General features: G+C 40.0%; 1 protein-coding gene across 4 annotated transcripts in view; it reads right to left on the reverse strand.

Annotated features, from left to right (window-relative positions):
* Positions 1–23,667, reverse strand: part of drp2 (dystrophin related protein 2) — a 132,128-nt gene that overhangs the window by 15,861 nt on the left and 92,600 nt on the right. For all 4 annotated transcript variants that reach the window (XM_026358655.1, XM_026358657.1, XM_026358654.1 and 1 more), the window contains 13 exons: positions 23,538–23,649; positions 22,791–22,947; positions 20,154–20,300; positions 14,600–14,678; positions 13,125–13,185; positions 11,329–11,390; positions 10,739–10,813; positions 8,983–9,184; positions 5,834–5,919; positions 3,947–4,104; positions 1,849–2,015; positions 1,185–1,296; positions 165–301 (listed from right to left, as the gene is read on the reverse strand). In XM_026358655.1, coding sequence (XP_026214440.1) covers positions 165–301; positions 1,185–1,296; positions 1,849–2,015; positions 3,947–4,104; positions 5,834–5,919; positions 8,983–9,184; positions 10,739–10,813; positions 11,329–11,390; positions 13,125–13,185; positions 14,600–14,678; positions 20,154–20,300; positions 22,791–22,947; positions 23,538–23,649 — 1,555 coding nt within the window. The remainder of the gene's footprint in view (positions 1–164; positions 302–1,184; positions 1,297–1,848; positions 2,016–3,946; positions 4,105–5,833; positions 5,920–8,982; positions 9,185–10,738; positions 10,814–11,328; positions 11,391–13,124; positions 13,186–14,599; positions 14,679–20,153; positions 20,301–22,790; positions 22,948–23,537; positions 23,650–23,667) is intronic.

Here is a 23,667-nt window from a genome sequence, read left to right on the forward strand (position 1 = left end):
CAGATCTTCCCCTTTAACCCATCTCAGCAGGTCGGGGTGCCCAAAACTGTAAGAGCGTGATAATAAGCCTACAACCACAGGAGTTTAGCTGTGTGGTAAGTGAAAGCCTGATATATGAGCGGCAGAGATGTCTTTATTTGCAAGTGTTTATGTGTGGGACTTACGTCTCCGAGCTCTCAGCTTCCAGCACAGATTGGACAGGCAGGTAACCTCTCTGAGGATGTTTGGTGAAATACTGCTTTGACCTGAACTTATTCTTCAGAGTCATGGCAAAGTCCCTCATCTTCTCCCCTGAGGTCGTCTGCAGTGTGATTTAGGAGGTGGGGTGGGTGGAGGAGAGGCATAAGGAGGTGAATACAGCAAGAGTAGATAGTTGGGAGAAAAAGTAAACCGCTTAAGATTTCTGGTAAATGTTGCTTTCTCCAAAATGACTTCATTTGAAATTCGTCCACCCTCTTTTGAGAGCATTGTTTTTTGTATTTTGACTCCCCAAACATATTCCTTCATCTGCTTGTCATTCACTTCCTGCTGTCCTTCCTCTTTGCATTCTTACAATACTCGTCTGTGCTCTTTCAAATCTTCCACTGTTTCTCTCTTACTTGCTATCTATTTCTCTAAGTCTGGGGTTGCCTGCCTGACTAACCATTATGTAAAACTGTAGTTTTACAATATAAAACACTGTTCAGAGTAAAAAAAAAAAATCATTGTAGATAGACTTTGTCATATTTTACAGCTCAGGATTGATTACAGATTAAATGGCACCATATCAGTACATTCCAGCTCTCCAGTTACAGTGCTACAGCTACAAATTAGCTCAACTTCAAAGAGCGTGCATGCAATCACTTAAGACTCGGGTTTTATTAGGGTTTAGTGCACAGTGTGTGTTCCAAATAGCATTTTATGTGTGCACTGCATGAGCCAAAAAAGGAGGTTACTGCTGAGTGGTTCTCAGTCTCTGCATACTTCAGATCTGGATGAACAGTGTAAGCATATGTAACAGTATACTTTACTTATGGTACTTACTCATACTTAGAGATGATAAAGATCCCACAGTGGAAGCTAATCTATGACGTGCAGCAGGAATCAGGAGATAGTAGCTATTGTTTTGAGTACAGCATAGTTTTATTTATCCCTGGAGCCTTGAATTCTTATTCCGTTTCAGCACTACATAATATTTGTCTTACTGGGGTGTAGTACTCCATGATGGGGTAGTGCAGCTTTTTTCCCTTGGTAGTGCGGCCAGTTAGAAAACACGTCTGGCAGATGTCCACATTGAACTGCTTCAGACTGCGATACCTGTCAAGATCAATATAACAGAGTGGCCGAATTGATGTTTGCAAGACAATTGGACACAGCAGAGGTGTGTGTTTGTGTTTGTGTGTGTGTGTGCAGAATAAAGGGTTAGTGCATTTCTGTGTACTGCGATAATACTTTCAATATGAATACACACGGACACAAATTGTTTTCTATACCAAATTTTTTAAAGATGAAGAATACAAACAGGAACAGCATCTGCACACTACAGTCTGTGTAATACACATTTCTTAAAGCAACAAAAGAAAGGTTAGAGTCCTTTACGCCTCATGCTTTAAACATTAAACACATATTATCCCACAGATTGCATAGAAGAGGCTGATTCTCTTATTATTAAACGGTATGTTGTATTTTTGTGACAGTAAGAATGGATTTTCTTTTTTCTCCTTTTTAAAGTTCTCATTTTATTTTCTATTTCATTCTACAGTTTTTGCTCTTTACATTAAATCTTTTTTTTTTTTTAATTCTTTTTTTCTCTTCATGTGTCTTTGTACATACCGTATAATCTACATGTGAGGCAGTTGTCCTACCTACCTAAAGCCCTTGATTGGACACTGTTTGCAGACATAGCATTTGGCCTGGTGCTTAGTTGACTCTGCAGCAGCCACGCGATGGAGGACAGGCAGCCAAACCATCGACTGCGGCTCGAGGCTCATCCACTCCAGGAAGTGAGACACCTCAATGGCAGGTTTCCCTGGGGCCTGGAAAAGGAAGGTGGGAGGTAGGAAAGAAGGAAACTATAAACAACCTAAATATAGACCAACAGCAATTCAGGTACACAGAGTAATGGGATGGAGAAGGCATGCTTCCTTTCCAAAGGTGGGCCCGCAGTGAGTTATTGTTGCAAAGGAATCAAAGAGAATACAAAAGATAGAAGAGAGTGTGACACTGCAGGTTTGCTTTTATGTAACTACTTAAACAATTATACCAAAACCCAGCAGACAATTCTGTGTCTGTGTGTACACAGTGTGTCTACTTGCAGTCCATGCCTCCTGGAGACACCTTGTTGAGAATTCCAGAAAGTGGGATAAAAAGGAAGTGAACCTAATAAAAGAATAACTCGCCAAGCGCTGAAAATCCGTGATGTGCTAAATTCTCATTAAGTCTGCATCAGAGATGCATTAAGAGGTTGATTTCCCTGGGGCTTCCTCCACCGCTCAAGCAGAGTAGCATCCTAAATGTGTGTGTGTGTGTGTGTGTGTGTGCACGCAGTGATCACACAGACTGTGAGGTGTATAGAGGTGTAGAGTCTCCTGGGGACGAAGAAGCTCCTCTCTGTTAGTAGAGTAGCCAGCTTCACTCCATGTGGGAGGTCAAATACGTAGCAGCTCCTTGCATACTGAACACCTGGAACTGGCACTGACTATGCTGAGCATGCTACCGCATCACAGAGCAGCACGCTGAGCAGATGGGATGCATTAAATATCACTGGAAAAGTTGAGTGATAAACACTCAGTTATCCCTCAAAACTCTGCTTTCTGCATAACATTTCTCACAAAGTATGAAAATTTTTACTAAGTGTTGAGTTACTCCCCCAGCTGACTTTGCATTCATAACCTCTGCATAAACCATAACACCTGCAACAATATCATGTTGTTCTGTATTTCAATTGCCCCGCTGCCAGCAGAGTCTAACAGTCATTATCTATTTGAAGTGGCAGAAAATGTCATACTCCATCTTCACAAATCAATGTCACTCATTTCTAAGCCAAGTGAGAAATGTGTGGCAAGTGTGGCAAGTGTGGCACCCCCCCCAATTTGCATTACATGGATATTTTATCTGCCACTAAATGTTCAATTGAGAAACGAATTGATTTTAATCAGCCATAGCTGATACAGCAAGCATGGACCAGAATAGAGTAAGTATAATTAGGTTCTGCCTCGAAAATGAAGGAATTAAAAGTCTTTGCATTGGCTTCCCACCAAAAAAAGCTGTGGCCTGCTCTCCTAACACCTGAATAATTATCTGGTGTCTTGTATTGAATGTCACAAGGTAAAGGTCCTGTAACCTGTGCCAAACGTACACGTTCTGACGCATTTGGAACATGCAAAAGAGGAATTAATTAATGTTTCATCTCCTAATTAGTTCCCATTGTGCGCTAATGGACTCTGTGATCTTGCATCATCACATCAATATTCCATCAGCTAACTTTCCCATTTACACTTGGATTTCACCTACACTCTATATAGGAACATGCATCATCTCTCATTCACTGCATTTTATATGCAATGCAATATTGATGTGATGCAATGTTTGTTAGGCAATATTCTGAGTATTGTGCAGTTAGGGTTTATTTATGCAGAATAATTATGATTTTCTCCATTTCCATAGATATTATATTCAACTTCCTCCTCTGAAAACTATTTTGTCATAGTTGGATTGTGATGGAAAGCACTTAAACATATTATTAATATTAAGTTTGAGATGCATCAGTATGATGTAAATGCACTAAGTGGATTTTCAAGTTTCACTTCACAATTTCTCATTGGTGTGAAGTTACTGATTCAAACAATGAAAATAGTCTTATGACTGTGTTGATTAGTTGTTGATATGCTCAGCAAACTATGACTCAGTCGATGTATTTAGGTATGCACTGATATGCATACTGTACTGTTTGTGACGGTGTCCTCACCATGCGGAAGCAGCTACGGACACTCGGTTCCACGTTGCTCCCCCCAAAAGCTGCGACTTCACCCAACTGGCGGGGGATCTGGATGGCTTCATGTAGCAGCAAGCTGAGGTGACGCTGGTCTGTCAAACCCCCAGCACCAGAGACTTGACGGAATAAATCTACAGAAAATACACATATGTATCATCTAGCAGTAACTAGCAGTAAGTAATCTTATTTTTTTTGTATTATAATCACGTGCATACATTTTTATTGATCTGTTGAGATAGGTCATTGTTTGCATTGTATGTATATTATTTTATTGTATACAAACTATATGCTGAGTTTATCAAAATTGCAGCAATAGAACTTCTTTTCATCTATATTTTAACAGTGAGTCTGAATTTCAGGTAACCAAACCTAGTTTTGTGGAATAAAACTCACTTTAGTGACATATAGACAGAGACAGAATCAGTATTAGTGGCATGGCTGGTCTGCTTAAAGATGAAAGAGCTGCATAAGTGGAGTCTTGTCAGGTTTTGAATGAGGCCTTTACCAGGCTAGCTCTGACTCTGGCTGTCACTGAGGAGATGAATGCTGACAGGCATGTGAGGGTGCTGCACAATCTCAGTATAAGCATCCCATGTATGCCTATCTTTGTGTAGTTATTCAACCCTACAGGGACATCCCTTGGCTCGAACACCTGCATGTTAAAAAGGCTCCTCTATATAGTCCTCATAACCTGAGCTGAGACATGTTTGACATTTTAAATGTTTTTGTTAAGCTGTTTGACAGAGATTAGGTTTGAACATGTTTTAAGGGCACACAGTATATAGGAGTGTTACATCTGAAACACGCAGTATGCAGTGTTTCAAACCCTGCAGTAAGATTATGTTTTTCTGGATTTACCAAGCTACAAATTACTAAAACACTGTAAGTGCTGGTAAGTATCCTCATCTTACTTCACGTTCTACAAATTAGCCATATTATAGATAGATAGATAGATAGATAGATAGATAGATAGATAGATAGATAGATAGATAGATAGATAGATAGATAGATAGATAGATAGATAGATAGATAGATAAAATGTGCAAACCAGCTCTTTATAGATGCAAGGTATGACATGCATTTCCGTTCTGAATCACAGCCAAAAAGGTGATGGAATAAACACCCACCATCTGTATCTGAAAGTGGGTAGATGCAAATGCTTCATATTTGTTTGCAAATATTATTCCAGAGATGTCTGGAGTTGGCAAAAATGGGATCAGTCACAGAAGCGGCTGTTAAGGCCACCACATGTCTACCTGAACCCAGAAAAAGAGGGCTGGCTCACCTCAGGGACCATTCAAATGAAGGCAAATCTGTTATCTTTCAGACTTTAAGGGCTGACACAGATGGTGCGCCAAGCATGAATAACCTTGGCATGAGTTTGCTAGTGTTGTCTCATCAACTGTAGCTGTCCCAGGGCCACCTATTGGCAGCTCACAAGTGAATTTTACCTATATTTACACAATGAGTTGTAAGACGGGGTTACAGTAGAACAGTAAAACTACATCTCAGCCTAGAGTGGCACACTATAAAAACATTACAGCATCATCAATCAAAAAACCGAGAAAGGACTTAGCTTTTTGGTAGGCACCAGACCTGTGACTTGAGAAGAAAAATGAGAATGAGAGCCAGAGAAATGGAGTGCGTATGAATGGTGTCTTCGGTAAGCAATCCTTTGAAAGCCCCCAGTGTGCTCTGCGGCACTAAAGAAAGCTTTCTCCATTATGGCAGCAGAGTCATTTCCTCCATTAGACTAAGTGGTTATCTTTATGTAATATTGGCAATCAAGACCACTTTGTTTTGGCTCTTTGTTTGCAGTTGAGGAGATGGATTAGGCACACGAGCAAGTATCACACTCACATTTGTACTTCTCTTGGACATCTGCATTGCACAAGATTACCAATCCCATCTTGAAGCTGAGAACTCGCATTTTGCCATTTCGAGCACTAAAGAAAGAAAAGTGAGAAAAAGGAAGGTTAGAAATTTAGATTGAAATTATTTTAAATAACGACGTATGGTGTTCTGGTCATATATTTATTCACTTATTTAGCCCTGCTGGGAGGGACAAGGTGTGGAGGAATTACATGGGTCAAAGCAGTTTGAATCAGTATGAAATTATATTAGAGCACATACGGAGTAACTAAAGCACTACAGAGACTTTGAGTGCTTTGTCCATGGGTTATGCCCAAAAGAGTCATTATAAGCTCGCATACACCACAATGTCACATACAGATAGACACACACGTGCACAAAACACAAATTACGCACACATAATTATCCTCATATCGAGTGAGGATCCCCTGCTGAATAAAGGGTCTGATCACTGTCCAGTGAGATGGACACTATTGTGCCCTGGCCAGAGCCTAAATGGGTCACATTAATGTTTTTCCGCTTGGAATAAAATATGGAGAACTTGCAGCAGACGGACTGCATCTGAGAGACAAACGCAATGTCAATGCTCACATTGTGATTTCACAGGTCTGGTGCCAAAACTGAAAGGAAGAATTTACTGCTGAAACCAACGGCTTATGAAATTGACATTTGAGTTGTTAAGTGAGAAATCAGGAACATCACATTCATCAGAGAACGTCAAATCAAAAGTATCAAAGTCAATCGAATGTGATGTTGTATTAAATGTTAAATGTTTTTTTTTAAATGCACCAATAGGTCAAAACACAAAAAAGTGAAACTTTTAGATTCAGGTCGAAAAAATTCCCACAGGGTCACAAGGGGAAATATGAAAAGTCATAACAAGAGCATTACTGTTGTTCCCCTATTAGATTCAGTGCTGCAGTGGGTCCAGAGGAGGGAGGGAGCACATGGGGGACGCCTGTCAGCATCTTAAACACAGTATCTGCTTTGTGCTGCATGCCATCTTCAATATGCACCCCAGTGCTGCTCCTCAGGGGACACGTCACTCCGGCACACCCTGCTAGTGTGACGCGTCTCTAGAGGACACACACAGACACACATGCGTGTACAAACACACACAAACACAGTGATTTACTGTAATGTACATTCACTGGCATAAACACAAACACACACACACACATAAAAATAGACAAACATACACACACCTAATTCAGATTCACTGCAACTATTTATTGGAAAACAAAAAGCAATTACTGAAATTTATGCAGAGGATAAAGTCTCTGATTGTCTCTCATTAGCAGCAAGTAGTTAAGAGCCACCAGCTGAATTTACAGCACTTGTGGGGTTATTCCTGTATTTCTGTGTCCATGCTCGGTGCTTTCTTTTTGGAGAAGGCACAAAATAGTCAATCAGGAGCAAAGACGTTGTAAATGTTGGTGTGAGAGAGGATTTGTTTCTGCCGTGTCTCAGAAGGGATAATTGGCCCTCTGCCTGGACATTGTTATTGACGCTTTAGCCATGCTGTGTCTCTTTATAGATGTCTGTTCACGAAGCCATTGGACTGGTTACATCAATCTGCAGACAGACTGTTGTCCTACAACCTAGAGGATTTGTTCAAATTAGCTTTTGTAGTAATTGTTTACGGTGGAAGGAGGTCACAAATAGTGAGTCTTTGTGCCGCGCCATGCACAGTGTTATTTACCTAATGCTCCATTATTTTTAAACTAATGTTGACTCTAATGACCTAATATGATGTGAGTTCTTAGCGGGGCCTTAGAAATAAGGCTGTGTAACCTTTACTAAACCTGATAAAGGGCCATCATATGATCTATCACAGTCATGATTGGCAACTTTACAAGACATAAGGGCAGAAAGTTAGAGGAAAAGTGGACAATGTGAGCACTGCGTCAAATTACGTCACAAAAGGAATTCAGTCAGCGTACTTTAAAGTAATCAGACTAAGTGGTTAAAATAGAGATAAATGGTCTTTTTTTCACAGCAGCTCTTCACACTGCTGCCCCAGCTCACAGTCAGTTCTTTTTTTTTCTTTACTCCCTTACAAAAACAGCTCCAAACGTTGAGGTTTTCTCTATAGATATATATATTTTTTGAATATCTAGTTTCTACACTATTTTCCGACCTACTAATTCACAGTGGTTAACCTGCAATATGCACTTTTAAGGTACCAGAGAGAGTTTTAATGCATTAAATCAGGAAAAAGCAATAGGGATCCAGCTGGGTGAAGGTTACATTCCAGATGTACATTTTCATATCTAAAGTAATAAAAACACAACTAACACTGATGCACGAATTCTGAATTCTGTCAGCAGTCTCAATGTATAACCCTCATGTCTCTGGACAAGAAAAAGTCCAGTTGCTGTGACTCAACTACCAGAAAAGCTATGTTTGAAGAATAGTAGAACATACCTTACCAGCACTAACCTGACTATGTCTAACTATGACTGAGCATCAGTTAATCTGCCCGTGTCCATCCTCTGCGTGTCCCCTGACTTTGCTTTCTTGCTAAAACCTGGCACCCATGTTTCCCTCCTGGCCTTGAGCGGCTAGCCTTAAGCATGGATGAGGAGCAGGCTACAGAGGTCTGGTAAGATCACTTCTAACTCCACACCCTCAGATTTCTTTTGAGACATTGATGCCTCTGGAGCCACAGAAGGCTTTATATAACTTTTCTCACATTTGCACTACTACTCCCCAACACTTATTAAATTGAATTATATCGACACAAACCCCTTTAGGCAGCAATCCAGGTAAGTGACAGGACATCTGACTATCCTAGACGATGCCTTAACAATGAGATTTTACTGTCTCATAGGTTTGTTTTTACTGATCTGCACACAATGTAGGTTATATGGTCAACATTTTAAGTCAGTTTAAATTAGTATTGCTCCTTATTCCATGAGAAGAAGTCAATCGCTGTTGAAAGAATGAGCTGAAACCGAAAATGAGCTAAAAATCAAATTAAATTAGGGCTTAAATCGGTCACAAAACTCCAAAGGGATACTTGTTGTTATACTGCCTGCTGGATGTGTAGATGGCAACGTGATTACCAGCCACACATATAAGGTATATGAAAGCTGTGGTTATTTGATGGAAACATCTCGCCCCAGCGTACCCACCTGTCATAGACATTGAGCAGCCAGTTGAGACACATGTCAACACAAAGTGGGATGTTGACCAGAATGGACCTCTCCTCTTCCAGTCTCTCATACAGAGCTGTCAGACCGTGAATCACCTCCACCACATCCATCACATGCTCCCCCTGCTGCAGCTCCTGCTCCCGAAACACCTCCACAAGGCTGCTCAGTGCTACTAAATCCACTAAACACACACAGATACATAGATATAAAATGCTCACAAGTTTATGATGCTCTTATTATGACTATGTGCACGTACACTGTGAAATGATGCGTTGTGTGCATGGGTCACATTTCAATTTTATTTTAATAAATGAAATGAAATAAGATAAACTCAGCAAGGCCAGTAATTCAAGACTTAAACACAAGCACATACAAGGGAATGCATATTCACATGCTGAAGCCCAAACACCAATGTTCATACATACACGACTGCACATTTACTTTCAAAGCACACACAGGCACACACTGTGACCATCATCCTAACCTCCACAAATGAGGGCACAGGTGACAGCAGTGCTTATTCACCCTTTTTGCCCACTTACTGTAAACCCTACCAGATGTTTCAAGAGCAGTGACACAAATTTGATTTCGCTCTTCTAAACTAATTTGATGGCCCATTCTTAGGAGTGGAGCTAAAAGGGTGTCCGTTGATGCCAGGTATAATTGGATAGCATGATAATGAGGTAGAACATAGAGAGGAGATAACGGCAGTATTCTCAACGCTGGACGAGAATAACGTAAAAATGTATTTCTGATGGGCTCTTACGCAGCTGCTCAATCATTCACAAAGTGTGCAGAGAGAGTGAGAATTCTGCAGTTATCAAGGCAAGTTGGCAATTAAATTCTGTAACGATATCATCCAGTAGACCAGAGGAAGGTGAGATAAGACAGCGGGCAAGAGAAAGAAAGAGGGAGAGTAACTGAAAAAGGTTTTTCACAGTGGTCCAAGTATGGTGAGTTTTTATAACATCCACGTGGGATAAAGAGACGGGAGAGAGTGGGGAGGCAGGAAGGTTGCAGGAGAAGGCAGACGACAAGGACAGTGGGTGAACATGAACAAGGAAAAGTGTGAAATTGGCTACTTGGAGAATATTGTCTGGGGTCCACAGGAGTTAGAGGTGATTAAGGTGGGATTATGGTGCAAAGAGCGCAAAGATGGAGAAAAAAAGGCCACCAGAAAGGTTTGAGGTTGTAAAAACCAGGAGCGGAAAGAGTGTGAGAAACACTGGAGGAATGAGCAATCATTAGGAAGTACAGGAATTTAGCCCAAGTAGGCTATAATAAGTGCTGTGACCTTGATGGGCTACACATTTAAGTTTCAGTCATGCAGCAAAAACTAATTGCCTTCTGTTTTGTAACTCAAATGGACCAATTAATAGCTCTAATTACCTCACATGCCAAATGATGCAGGTCACAATGAAAATCGAGGAAGGAATCTGGTGGTTGAGTACCTCAAGTGGCTCTTGATTATCAATACTACTGATTGCTACATTTTAAAGCCCAGTCATGATGGAGACTGATGAGAATATTTATCACATTTCCGAGTAGTGTAGCGAAGAATGACGATTTCTTTGACATCTTGATAAAGAAATGTGCCGCAGCTAATCGTTATATCTCATTCCCTGACAGAGCTTGTCACAGTGGATTACTGATAATTCGAGATAACAGTATATCACTTAACCAGCAATTCCAGCACTGCAGACAGGGAATACCTTCGATGACATACTGTACTTACATCTCAGAGCTTTCTGAACTCGCCGCAGCTTCATAGCTGTTCTGTATGCTGAGAACTTGATGTTATTCAGATCCGCTAATGAAGGGAGAGAAATAGAAAGAGATTAGAGTAAATTAAAAGATGAGGGCAAACAAACCCATCCTGCACCACTCCAATGTGCCACTGTGGAATTACACATTACTATCTTTCGCCCTGTTTATCAAACCACTGCAAAAGTCGTTAGCAGATTACTATATTGCTAATATCATGTGTGTATGTGTCAGTGCACATGCATATCCAGTATGTGTCTGTGTGACAGTGAGTCCCTGCAAACTCCCTGTGTCAGATCAGATTAACAATAACACACATGATGTTGTTTAATCACAATTAATTAAAGGCTAAGCGAAAAGCAATGACACTGCAAGCAAATTGGGCCTCGCAGGTTAATGGCAGTAGCAGTGCAGTCCCTAAGGTGTTTGGAATCCAGAGTCCTTAATGAGCTGTGTGACAGATCCTTCAAAGCAGAAGCTGCTGGTGCTGCTGCAACCCAGTGGGCGTCCTGGGCGAATGAGCACAACTCGGAGGGTTGCTTTAATTGTCTCCTTACTCACCCAGTGCTTGGTACAGTTCTGTCATCTTTGGATGGTCCCAGCACGTTGTCTGGGCCTGATGGCTAAGAAGAGACAGAAAAATGAAACAAAGGCAGAAGAATCTGTGAACGATGGAGGTGCACATTACAGGCCAGAAAGATGAAAGGAAAATGGAGTACAAATGAACCAAGGGAGCAGAGCAAGACAGGTGTGGTAGATAGTAAAAATGAGCCAGATCAGAAAGTAGTAAAAGAAAAAAATGAGAGGGCACGACAGGGCAACTATTGTTTACAAGACAGATATCTGTCAAACATGATAAAGGATTCAGTATTCAGGCATCAAAGTTATGTCCCACGACTGCTCTGCTGGCGAAACACTGCCAGTAACTTAAAAGGCTGAAACCCCAACTCATAGACACACTTTAAAAACATACTTTTACACCACCCTCCAACCCCACTAGTAGCTCCATGAGCGCACTCTGAAGATACACTATCAAAAAATAAATCCAATGAAAAAGCTAACATAGGAAAGTGAAAAAGTGCAGCAAAATAAATAAAAAACACTAAAGCAGGAAGTCTGCTAGTTCCCCAGGGCCTTTTCGTGCAGCACTCATCGTTTTACCTGTGCAAGTGCTCATTGATTGGTACCCAATGGAGTGCTACTCAGATACTCCCAAACCATTGGTATAGTAATATGGCCCATAAAAAACTGACTAGCAGACAAAAACAAGACCCAAGAGGTTCTGCTGCAAATGATTAAGAAAATAAATACTCATACTCTGCAGTAGACTGAACTGTGCCAACGCTTGCACAGTTACAAGGTTGCAAACATAGAAATACCATCATTCAATCATAAACACACACACAAACTCATTTCATTGATGAAGCCAGCAGCACTCTAAAGGTGAAGAAGTATTGATGAAGTAAAAGAGTTAAAGCAAATAGGCTTCACAGTTCCTCAATAGTTCCAACCTAAACCGGCCATCTTCTTTTAAATTTGCTTGTAAGAGTAATAAGTTTAAGATACAGACATGTACAGATATGGAAAATTAATACATTTACAATACAGAATTTGTATTATGATAAAAACATAATTTTTCTAGATTTGGGTCAGTTAAGGTTTGCAGCGAGAGATGTGCTGGGCAAAGGTTCTACTGATAATTACTTATACCATTATTTTTGAATGGATCTTTACAGACAAAGGGACACCTGAAGTTACGGCATCGTGTCTCCTAAACTAATTCAAACCATTAGTAATTCCCTCTGTTGGCATAATGATGGTAATCCTAAAAAAGTCAATTGTATATTGTTATTTATGTGCTTTTTTTGGTTTCAGTAGTCTTCAGTAGTGTGTAGTAGCACCCTTTCCCATAAGCACAAGACAATGCTGATTGAAATATCACCAGCTTTGCATAAGCAGAGTAGTCAGCTTTGAGAGTGAGTAGTGGAAGACTCACTCTCTCATTTTCATGAGACTTAAGCGATCAGGGGCCAAAGTCTCACTGTGCAACCAAAGGCACAGACAGCAGAGATTACATCTTAACTTTGAAACTACATGGAAACTGTTGAATATTGCTAACAAATGTAAATTGCAGGTAGTTACTTACGTTATGGATACTAATAAAAGACTAATAACAGAACCCCTCACTGAGAAATAAAGAATGAATAAACATAATGTTCTGTCCCAATAAATAAGGGAATACTACCATCCAATCACTGCAATACTAAGTAAATGAATGAGTAATGGCTTCAAAGCATGCCATGGAAAAAGTACATACATTCCCAAAATGCAGACTCTAACCCTGAAGCTGCACTTACTTGATGTAGTAGGGCACTTTGTTTGGCGAGATGGCACGCTCCCACGGTATCTGCACTGAACCTGTGCAAACGCATAGACACTAAATCAATTTTAAAATAGGCATGTCATGCATGAAAAACCATTGTTCACAATGTCCCTGACAGCGTGTCCAGACAACGGGCCCATCCAGACATTCTTAACAGAGCTGCTCCGGTGTACAACATGGGCAGTAAAGCCAAAGAGACAAGCCTATTGTGTCGGGTTTCCACAGAGTGTTGGTGTGTTTGGCACGGCCTAATAGAATACAGGGAGGCAGAGGAGTCTGTGAGATAGGGTGACTGCAGCCGCCTCCAAACGGAACCACAGGGGGTTCAGATGGGGATCAAAGAGGACAGACTGCACTGGAAGAAGCAAGAGGCAGACACACTGACACAGAGGCATACATGCAAACAAACACACGCACACACAATGTCATGGTTCATTATTGTAGGACGACATTGCACAGTGCAGACTTACATGTTGTTGCTCTGCATATGTGAATTATACATACACACACAAACTGACCCACATACCCTGTGGTGGAGTAAATATTCAGGTCATGTACTTAACATAGGTAGTAATAACACAATTTTAAAAATACTCCCCCGGTAATTAAAATTCATAAATTCAAAATCTGAAAATTAGCTCTTGGATAGATATATATTGTAGTAAAAAGCTTCTAAAAATATACATACTGTAAGTTAAGTTCTGCAGAAAATGTACTACATAATTAAACCTATATTAAACCACAATAAGCAATAAGCATAACATGCACTATACCACATTTAATATGCACTGTTTAGCCAACAACATACTGAAATGTTGCTGCATTAAAAACACACACAGATGCTCCTCCACTATGCAGTGGGCTGAGCTGGCTGTGGAGTACTGCTATATACGCCCCAGTATGGAATCTCTGAGCCAGCGTGACAGCAATAAAACTGGATGGGGTTCATGAGGACAGCAGAGACGCACACGTACATAACACCACTACAGATACACTCACACAGAGGGCCCTGCAACACACAGCATTTCCACTTCTTCATTAGTTGAAACTAGGCAAAGTAAATCACATTTTCAGCCCCCCTGCTAGCTGTCCGTAGCCTTTGAAGAGCAGCAGGTAGAAGAAGAGATGAAATTCACAAACGTTACTCAGCTCAAATGAGAGCAATGACTGTTGTGATGAGCATCACTGGGGATGGTTATTACAACAGTGTGCTGGAACCAATGAAGACAGATGAACAAAGCCTGCCAGCACCACCTCTAACCTGAATACACATAAACACACGCGTATACACACTCGCTGGAAACATTTTACAGCCTTATCACAACAAAACTGAAATACACCTAACCTTCTTTTCATCCCCCCAAACTCTGAGACGGTGCCGTGGCACAGCACGGCACAGGTCGGTGCGCCATGAGGCAACAACATCAAATAGCAGAAGAGGACTCTTACTGGAAAGAAAGTGCTGAGATCCAGGGCCAAAGTCTCTATGTGCATCCTGTAGCTGCTTCAGCCGCTCCTCTATGGACCCCTGACGACACACAGACACAGACACACAGACAGTTAAATCAAAGGAAATTGCGCTGTTAATCCCTCTCCACCACGAATACCCACAATAGAAATTCATGCACACAGACCACCTGCTTCTCCATTAGTTAACTGCCTGTGTCTTTTTCCGCTGCTGCCCCTCTTCAAGGGATTTGAAAGCCTTTGAAGAGCAGCAGGTAAGAAATGTAGACAGAGATTACTCAAAAATAGAAAGAGTAAAATAATATCTTGTTCAAACGAGGACAACAGTTCCTGGTTGCAATGTCAGTGTAGAAGAGCTTTAGGAAAAGAAGATGAAATGAGAAAATGTGGGGAGGTTTACAAAGCCTCATGTGTTGAATCAATAACCATGGAGACCAAGTTGACAAAATTTAGTTTGCCTTTGTAAAAGCATTTCACATCAGTTATGTTTTTCACCAAATGGGATTTAGTCTGCCTAATCCTGGTCTATTTGAAATGTATTGGATTTGGCACATGAAACATTGTCAGCTGGATGTTTGAAACGTGTCCTCAGACAATGAGAGGTAAATCCACTCGCTGTGAGGTAGAGAGACGAACAGGGAGAGAAAGGGAAAGGAGAAAATATGAGTGGACTCAGAACGTCAAAGAGAAGTACAGAGACATTAGTAAGTTTACATTAAGCTGTGTGAACACACACTGGCGCCCTTTGCCAGAATAAAGACAAACAATATAAACTGTAAAGTGACTTAAATTGTCTGAGACTAATATAGAGCATTGTCAATGTGCCATGGAGATTTTACTGCCAGAGGTGCAGCGGTGTACAATCTATTTGTTGTACAGGCAAATTGAGATGCTGTATGGGAGACAAATGACTAAATTATCCTTGACTGACAAATATTAGCAAATCAAATTGGGAAATACATTTATACTGGGGTCAAAACCACTAAAAGCAGCAGGTCACAGGATGCTGTTGGCAGATAGACAAAGAAAAAGGTTTCTCCACTCTCCTTGCTTTCACACACAGCGACAGGCCTGCGTGTCTTATTGCAGGGAAAATTAATTAATGTGGATGATTTGAGACAGCAGCTCGACCAGGGTGCAGGAAATACACAAAAAGGGTTTTATTTTCTAAACACTATTTGCAGCACCTGCTTCATATGTTACTTGGGCTTTGCTGGTATCATACACCAATCCAAGATCTGGGAGACGAATCTCTGCTGGTGACTATTGGTACTAAAAGCCTTTTATCAATACTGATCATCAGGGCAGATAAGAAGCTCTCATTTACTTTCTGAATCAAAGAGCCAAAGACACACTATCTACAGTAGTGTAGCATGCATTTCAGATGCAGCAGAAATTGACCTGTAAAACACTTTGTTAGCTAAAGACTATTTTTTTATCTCCATGCAAATGGACATCAATGATTAGCAGATAGGTCCCAGTTTGACCGAGACAATGACGACAGTTTGTAGCGTATGTCTTTTTGCTATTTCAGGCTCCTGAAATTGTATTATTATGATCATTTAAACTTGTCTGTGCATCATAACCCTTATGAAAGATAGATGGAAAAACTTTCAGATATTTTAATTAAAACTGAACTGGTGGGCTACTTTTATACCGTGTATAAAAATAAGACTGACAGATGTTATTATTTATATGCCAGCTCATCCCCTCCCACACATTAGACAAAAAGGGCTGCCTCTCAGTTATAATAGTTGCTTCTGCAGGATATGGAGTACATCACTGGTTTCTGAGCAAAGAGCACTTAAACTTAATCATTCTGGTTAAACAAGTATCCTAAAAATGGATCAACACAGCTAGAAATAAACCTCACATGGGAGAGGAAAGTTCCTTTTAACAAGCTGTTCTAGATCCATCCTAATTTTATAACCTATGTACTGTGCAGTAATTGTCACAAAATACAGTTTTAGCAATTACAGTACAAAAATATCGTCATACCATTTTTGCTGATGGAAAATGACACAATCAGCTTCAAAATTATGCAGCAAATACAATTTCTTAAAAGTTAATATTTTGGACTTGGCCAGTCTAAAAGCTGCCACTTTTTCATTTGCTGGATGATAAAGCTCTTCCCAATTCATTTTTATGCATTTCTCTGTAGATTTGCTAATAAACGTTTATGTGTATTTCTGAATTCATTCTGCTCCTACCATAATGAGTGACGCCATCAATAAAAATGTTCAAGCCCAGGCCATGACACTACCTCCACTGTGTTTCACAGATGATCTTGTATGCTTTAGATCATGAGCAGATTGGTTCTTCCTCCACACTTGTCCTGTGGTACAGCCTATTTCTGCTCTTCACCTTTGCTCTGTGGAGGTGGTTTATGATATCGCTAATTGTTGTCTTAGGGTTTTTCTTCACAGCTCTCACAGTGTTTCTCTTAAGTATCAAAACAAGAAACTCCTGTCAGTCGCATGTTCGTGACACTTTTGCGCAATTAGATGATCTGATACAAAAAGTGCTTTGTTCTATGCTGTTTAATATATCTAGATGTTTACACATGACTTGTTAACCATCTTCATTTGTTATGAGGGCATAAGAAGATGAAAATGTTACTAAATAACAAACTAATAAGAAAATCCTATTAGTACCAGCATGAGACTCTCTCTACAAACAATTTAATAGGTTCCGCATGGAGCACAAAGGCTTAACTTGCAGCAATCAAATGCATTATCTTCAATCAGAGCAGAAAGCACAAATCAAACCCATAGCTAGGCTATAGTGCTCTGCTCTGTTTTGTATTATTGTCTTCTCATCAGGAACTGTTTTATTCTGGGTCATGAAAGCAACCTGAAAACTATGACGAATCAAGGAGCAGCACATGTGCAAACTGGATACTGGAAATTAATTTCAATGAATTGTGGAAGGGATGTTAACACATGAGAGAGAGAGACACAGGAGAGACTGGAGTGGAAATTAAATAATCACAACAAGGTCATGAATAACAGGCTGTGAAAATGTGTTATGGAGGTTATCAAATGGGAACAGGGTGTTTTCACATGAGGTGTGGCGAAGGCTGAGTGGCTTTTGTTGTGCTTGTAGGGGCACCACAGAGGTTGTCTAAGCTATGAAACACTGCAGCTCGAGTATTGCTCACTGGATAATGCATCCATACATTCAGTAAAACACTAAGAGAAGGGCAAGTCCAGTTCATTGAATCTAAGCCACTTTATTCTTGAAACATTTAACAGAGTAAGTGCCTTCAATTCATTGAAGAATTCCCTTTTGATGTGCATGGGGTTAAGTTGTTAAGTCAGCTCTGCTGTATTTCTTCTTATTTAACTCTCAATTTTATTCTGATGTGTAAAGGCAATAAAGATATGGGACACATTTCCTGTTAGCAACAAATATAAAATGTTAAGATGCGTTTCTATGAGCATTTTTATGACCACTTTTAAATTTCTACGTTTCCCAAAATAGTCACTTCTTAGGAGCAAGGGCATTTGCAGGCTGTGAGCGTCATAAGGTCAAGAAAGACAGATACATTTTAAAGATGAAGCATATCTAGCTGGTTTTTGTTCTTTATGTTAAAATATATGAACTGCAAATACATTTTTTTATATTGTTTGTGCATGTCTAATGTAAAGTTATACATCTTTAATGGTTATTTTACCAGCTGATTCAGCTTATTTAGCTGAAGAAATTATTGAACTTTTCTAAATTTGTTCCCTATTTTAATAAGCTTCTTAGCATTCACGTCAGCATCATGATGATTAATAATTATGAATAATTAATGTGGTAACAGCTGCCATGCTACATGCGTAAACGTGCACAGTTACACTCAAACTTTGGTGATGCACATGCTGTCAGTCATGCTGCTGTGTGATGGCTGCAGGGAATTATTAAACTACGAAACTCATCCTACGTACAAACAGCTGTAAGCAACAAACAGAACATGTTTGACGTTTCAGAACTCTAAGGGAGGTGGAAAGAAAAGCTATAATTGGTGAGCCTCATGAATTTAAAGATGCGAATATGATTGATGTCATATGTACCTGGGCTGTTGAATGATGCTAAAATTGTATTTGCATGTGTGGGCTGTGTTTGCACATGAGACAGAAGCAAGAAGAAAAGAAAAGACACAAGCTGGAAGTGACATTTGTCAAATTTTTTGTTCAATTATTGTGTGTGTATGTGCTTGAGTCAGTTTTATATTTTAACTGAAACAGCAAATGTTATTTCCGAAGAAGACTGCTATCCACAATATCCTGTAAGTAAAACAAACTTAGTGATTTTTTATTATGATGTCATTGTGTGATGCACGTAATTATGTAGATAATTGGCACAACTTGGCCTGTGTTGCTACTACAACATTTTTAACAGCTTCCTTAGTTGTGATACTTTTGGGAAACACATCTTTAAAAAGAAATCTTGTACGATGGATTTTCCAGTTATCTTAGCATTAAGAAAAAGGCCCCGTTCTGCACACTATACTCTGCTTATTGACTATTAAATAACTAACCAATAATTGTTCTTTATATCTAACAATCATCATCTGAATGTGTTTTATTGAAGTGAATCCATAACAGTGAGCTCACAATGCTGCTGAAAAACAACACCTGTTGTTTAAAAAACTAAACAAAGATACACATTTTTGCCAAAGTATTTGGTAGTAGTCAGATAAACTGACCTCCTGCTATCTTCCATTACTTGCTTTGCCTCATGTTATCACACCATCTAGTTAAACAGGTTTTAGCCCATTTACTACATACTGGGTTTATTTCATCTACTAAAACAACTGACTTTGCTAACTATGCTTGTTAGACAGATTCTGGATTAATATTTCTAGTTTTGTTCCCCTTCCCACTGTGATGAGCTACACATCATAAGCAAACATTAGAAACAAATAGCTGCCCTGGGAACAGTGCCACCAAAACATTGCTCCTGGTGGCAAGAGGTTTAAGATACTGAATATGTAACTGTAGGGGGTTGCCAGGAATCTTTGTAATCTTCTATTTAGCACAAGTTCATTCAGGAAGACAACGGTGAGTGAGCTCTTCTCCTGTCAGTATGAACTGATAATCCTATGTAACATTATCAAATATCATTCTTTAAAATACCCTTTGACAATAAATACAAAATATCTTGTGAACAAACTCTTTTGCACTGTCGGCACTAAAGCACAAGTTAAGTTGTTCTAATAATGAGCAAATGTGTAATCTAATTTATCTGCCCACCACCCAAAAGCAGACATACCAGTGGGTAAAAGGACTTTACAACCTCATCTAATGACATCAGAACAAGTCCCTTATCCATCTCCTAAAACAAACCATCGTCAGAAGCACAGAAACATATGAAGCAGTTGGAAACCTGAAGAGTTGGCACCACGGGAGCCTCACATAAATGCTAAACTTTCATTAGGACAGACATTATACACAAAATCACTCTCTAATGTTTCCATTTAAGTTGATGCCCATAGAAGCTGCTGCTGACAATGTCAAACAGACAACACAGACCCGGCAGTGAACTCTACCTGAAGCACTTTCCATCTGCTGTTGAGATGCTCCAGAGCGCGAGCATTCTCCATCGACAAATGGACATCAGAAATTGCAAGCTGGTGAGCCAGATCATTGATGTGCTTCATGCCCTCCTTCACCTGGGTCAGCTCCTCCTTAAATAACTGCAGCAGTACAGGAAATAAAGAAAGAGCGAGACAAGGAGGAGGGCAGTGAGAGGAAAATGGAAAAGAGAGCAGTGGAATAAATGAGAAAACAGATTAAATACAAAACATAATCAATTCATGCACAGCCTAAACAAGAAAGCAGTGCAGTCTGGACAAGCTCCAGTGAAATTATACAAATAATAAAAACCAATTGAAAGATAATCCATTATTGCTTTCAGCTATGCTTTAGAAGCTTTTTTGTACCAACCATGTATTGACTTCCGAAATAAAAGTGAAAAGAATATATGATGTTGAGCTAACACTGTTCCCTGTTCATAATAGATCATTAAACGTGAACAATGAGGGAAACTTACAATAAACAATGTTATTTATTTATATACAGAATACACCATGTGTACATTACTGTACATCCAATGTGTTTATATAGTAGTCCATTTACTAATCATTTTGCACAGCATGGGGGCATGTAATCCATCTTTAATCCATTTAGTGTGTGGAAAGGTTTGCTGTATATTTTAGTATCATATGCTTCACAATACCAGGTCTGAGTTAGGGTTAGTCTGCCCCTCACACCTCTCTTCATTAAAGAGGGACATGTGAATAGACTGTTTAAATGGCTGATCCCCCGCAAAGCCGCAGGCCTGGACTCTGTCTCTTGTCATGACGTCTTTTGAGCGCCTGGTCTTGTCCCACCTCAAGGACATTTCAGAGCCATTTCTGGATCCCCTGCAGTTTGCCTACAGAGCCAACAGGTCTGTAAGCAATGGATCCCTCCTAAGGTTGCATCCTTTATACTCTTTTATTCTCTCTGTATACCAACAGATGCACATCTGTACACCGTGGGTGTCAAACTTCATCTGAAGTTTGCAGATGACACCACCATTATTGGTCTTATCTCTGATGGAGACAAGTCGGCCTACAGGAGTGAGATGTACCGTCTAGTGTCATGGTGCAGCATGAACAACCTGGAGCTCAAGGATCTCAAGACAGTGGAAATGATAGTGGATTTCCTCTGTCAAGTCCTTCCACTTCCAGTCGACCCTTCTCACATGTTCATCTTGCACTACATTATCTGTTTTACCCTTGTTATTGTGTCACAGTTTTTGTATTCCTTACTCAATATCCCTGCACTTCAGATCAAGACATATTCCTAGTGCTATAGGAGTGTTAATTACCTGCCAATAGACTGTTTCTGATTCAGATTCTGAATAAAGACAGAAAGGACAAAATAGAAACTGCATGATCGCTATAAAATAGATCATTTTGAAATCTGATGTCTTTATTTGCAGCACACAGTAGGCACATAAATAAATGATTGGACCACTCAAAAGCAGTGAACAAGATGGCATGCAAAATCAGCAAATTAAGCTGTAGGGCAGCCTTAAGTCACATGTTTTTTTTAGAGATTATATTCCTGCATTTCTTCCCAAGGTTGACATTTGGATGACAGGAATGTTAATTAATATAAAAACATTCAACTCCAGAACATTACAATGATGTTCAAACAATTATGTAGCTGAAATCAAATTAAGGTTTTATATTTACCGTGATGAATAATCTACATTAGCCCTGAGGGAACTCCTCTTCACACTGTATAAATGTGAAATTCGCCAACCAGGTTCTGATATCACTAAATATGCTCACTGGATTTAGACAGCACTAGAAAAATATAAAAGGGAGCAAAAGTAGAAATGTAAAAAATGCATAATCTTTATCAAAGGAAACCAGGAGCGCGGGCACAAAGGCAACGTACAGCATGTGTGGTAAATTAAGAGAGTATGAATGTGTTTTTCTATGGATCTGTGTGTTAGTGTAAGTGAATGACGGAGTAGTCAGTGGAGGCCCACTGATAGGTCTGCCCTAAAGACGGATCTGAACATGTGCTGGCTGTGACAGGAGTCCAAACAGTGACATGATTACTGCGAAGTGTCCTCGCTTCTAATGAATCGTGCCACACAATTACAGGCAACAGCAGCGGCACTCAGCACCCCATAATGACTAAACCAGTGACCTGCCATTTGTTAAACAACATCTATTCAATGGAGGATTGCAAGCCCTGCCATCTCTCTGTATCAGTTTGAGGGGCCACGTCCTTGTCATCCTCTGTCAGATCACATCTACTCTGACAGGGATGTGTACATAGGCAACCAAAACAATAATTTTAAAGAAACACAGCTCGGTACAAATTATTTTACTTATTCATGAGTTGAGCATGTCACTGCCGTGTTGTGATAAAGAAAAAAAAGCATGGTGTCACTGTTTTGATGTTTGTTTACAACGTCTCAAAGTGTCAAAATATGTGTATTTTCAGGGTTAGCCGGAGGCGATTATCTCTAAGGACACAATTAAGTTACTCCACAGGTAACCTCCGTTTCTATCTGAGATTCATGATAATGTGTCTACATAAGCAAGTGTGTGTGTGGATGACAGAGATAAAGACAAGGAGAGAAAGTGCATGCCATGCAGTGCGGTTTTCAGTGTATGTACCTTGGTAGCATCTATGTGGTCCTGCAGCGAGTCGATGAAGAGGTCTCCCACAGGCTCCCAGGCGTCCCTCACCCCCTCTGCTTGCTCCAGGGCCACTGCCAGTTCCTCCATTGCTGCTTGGATCTGGAGCAGACGCTCCAACGTCCTCTCCATGTGTCTGGAGGTTTTGTTGAAAATGTAATTTATTACACTTGAATACATGCACCAATAAAACCTTAGAACTACGAGGAAAAAGCCAATCAAAATTCACAGAGGATGCAGTCAAACACATTTTAGCATGGCTACATGGATAAGGGCTTTCGTAGTAATTCAACTGTGTTTACATTTTTATCTCTGAAATGCAAACATTATAATGACCTTACAATAGATCAATGTGCTTCCTGTAATAGATTACTAGATGCCACAATGGAATCAGGTTACTGTAATTGTATTATGTGTAATGCATTGTAATGCTGCTTTGGATCAAAACACACACACACACACAGAGAAATTATACTTTTAGCTTTGCAGCTGTAAAAGTTGGAGGTATGTTGCTTTTGTATAATCAATTGACTGATAAGTAAATAAGACAGCGGTGGAGTAAAAGTAAGTAAGAGTACCAATAAAACAAGTAAAAAAATTCAGCATTAAACGTTATATCAGCAAAATAAAGATTAAGCACCTTCATAGAAATACAGTATCTCAAAACTCAGCCTGTACATCCCTGCAGAAACCACACACAACCTAACATACAAAAAAGTATCTGACCTGTGGCGGTCCACACAGCGCGCCGTCAGTTTTTCCCACAGGTCACTGGCCACGTTCGCCTGCTTCCACACTGATCGGCTCACATTCAGGATCCGCCGACGTGGAGACACCTCTGCAGAGGGTGAAGAGG

This window comes from Anabas testudineus, chromosome 10 (assembly GCF_900324465.2).
Source record: "Anabas testudineus chromosome 10, fAnaTes1.2, whole genome shotgun sequence".
NCBI lineage: Eukaryota > Metazoa > Chordata > Actinopteri > Anabantiformes > Anabantidae > Anabas > Anabas testudineus.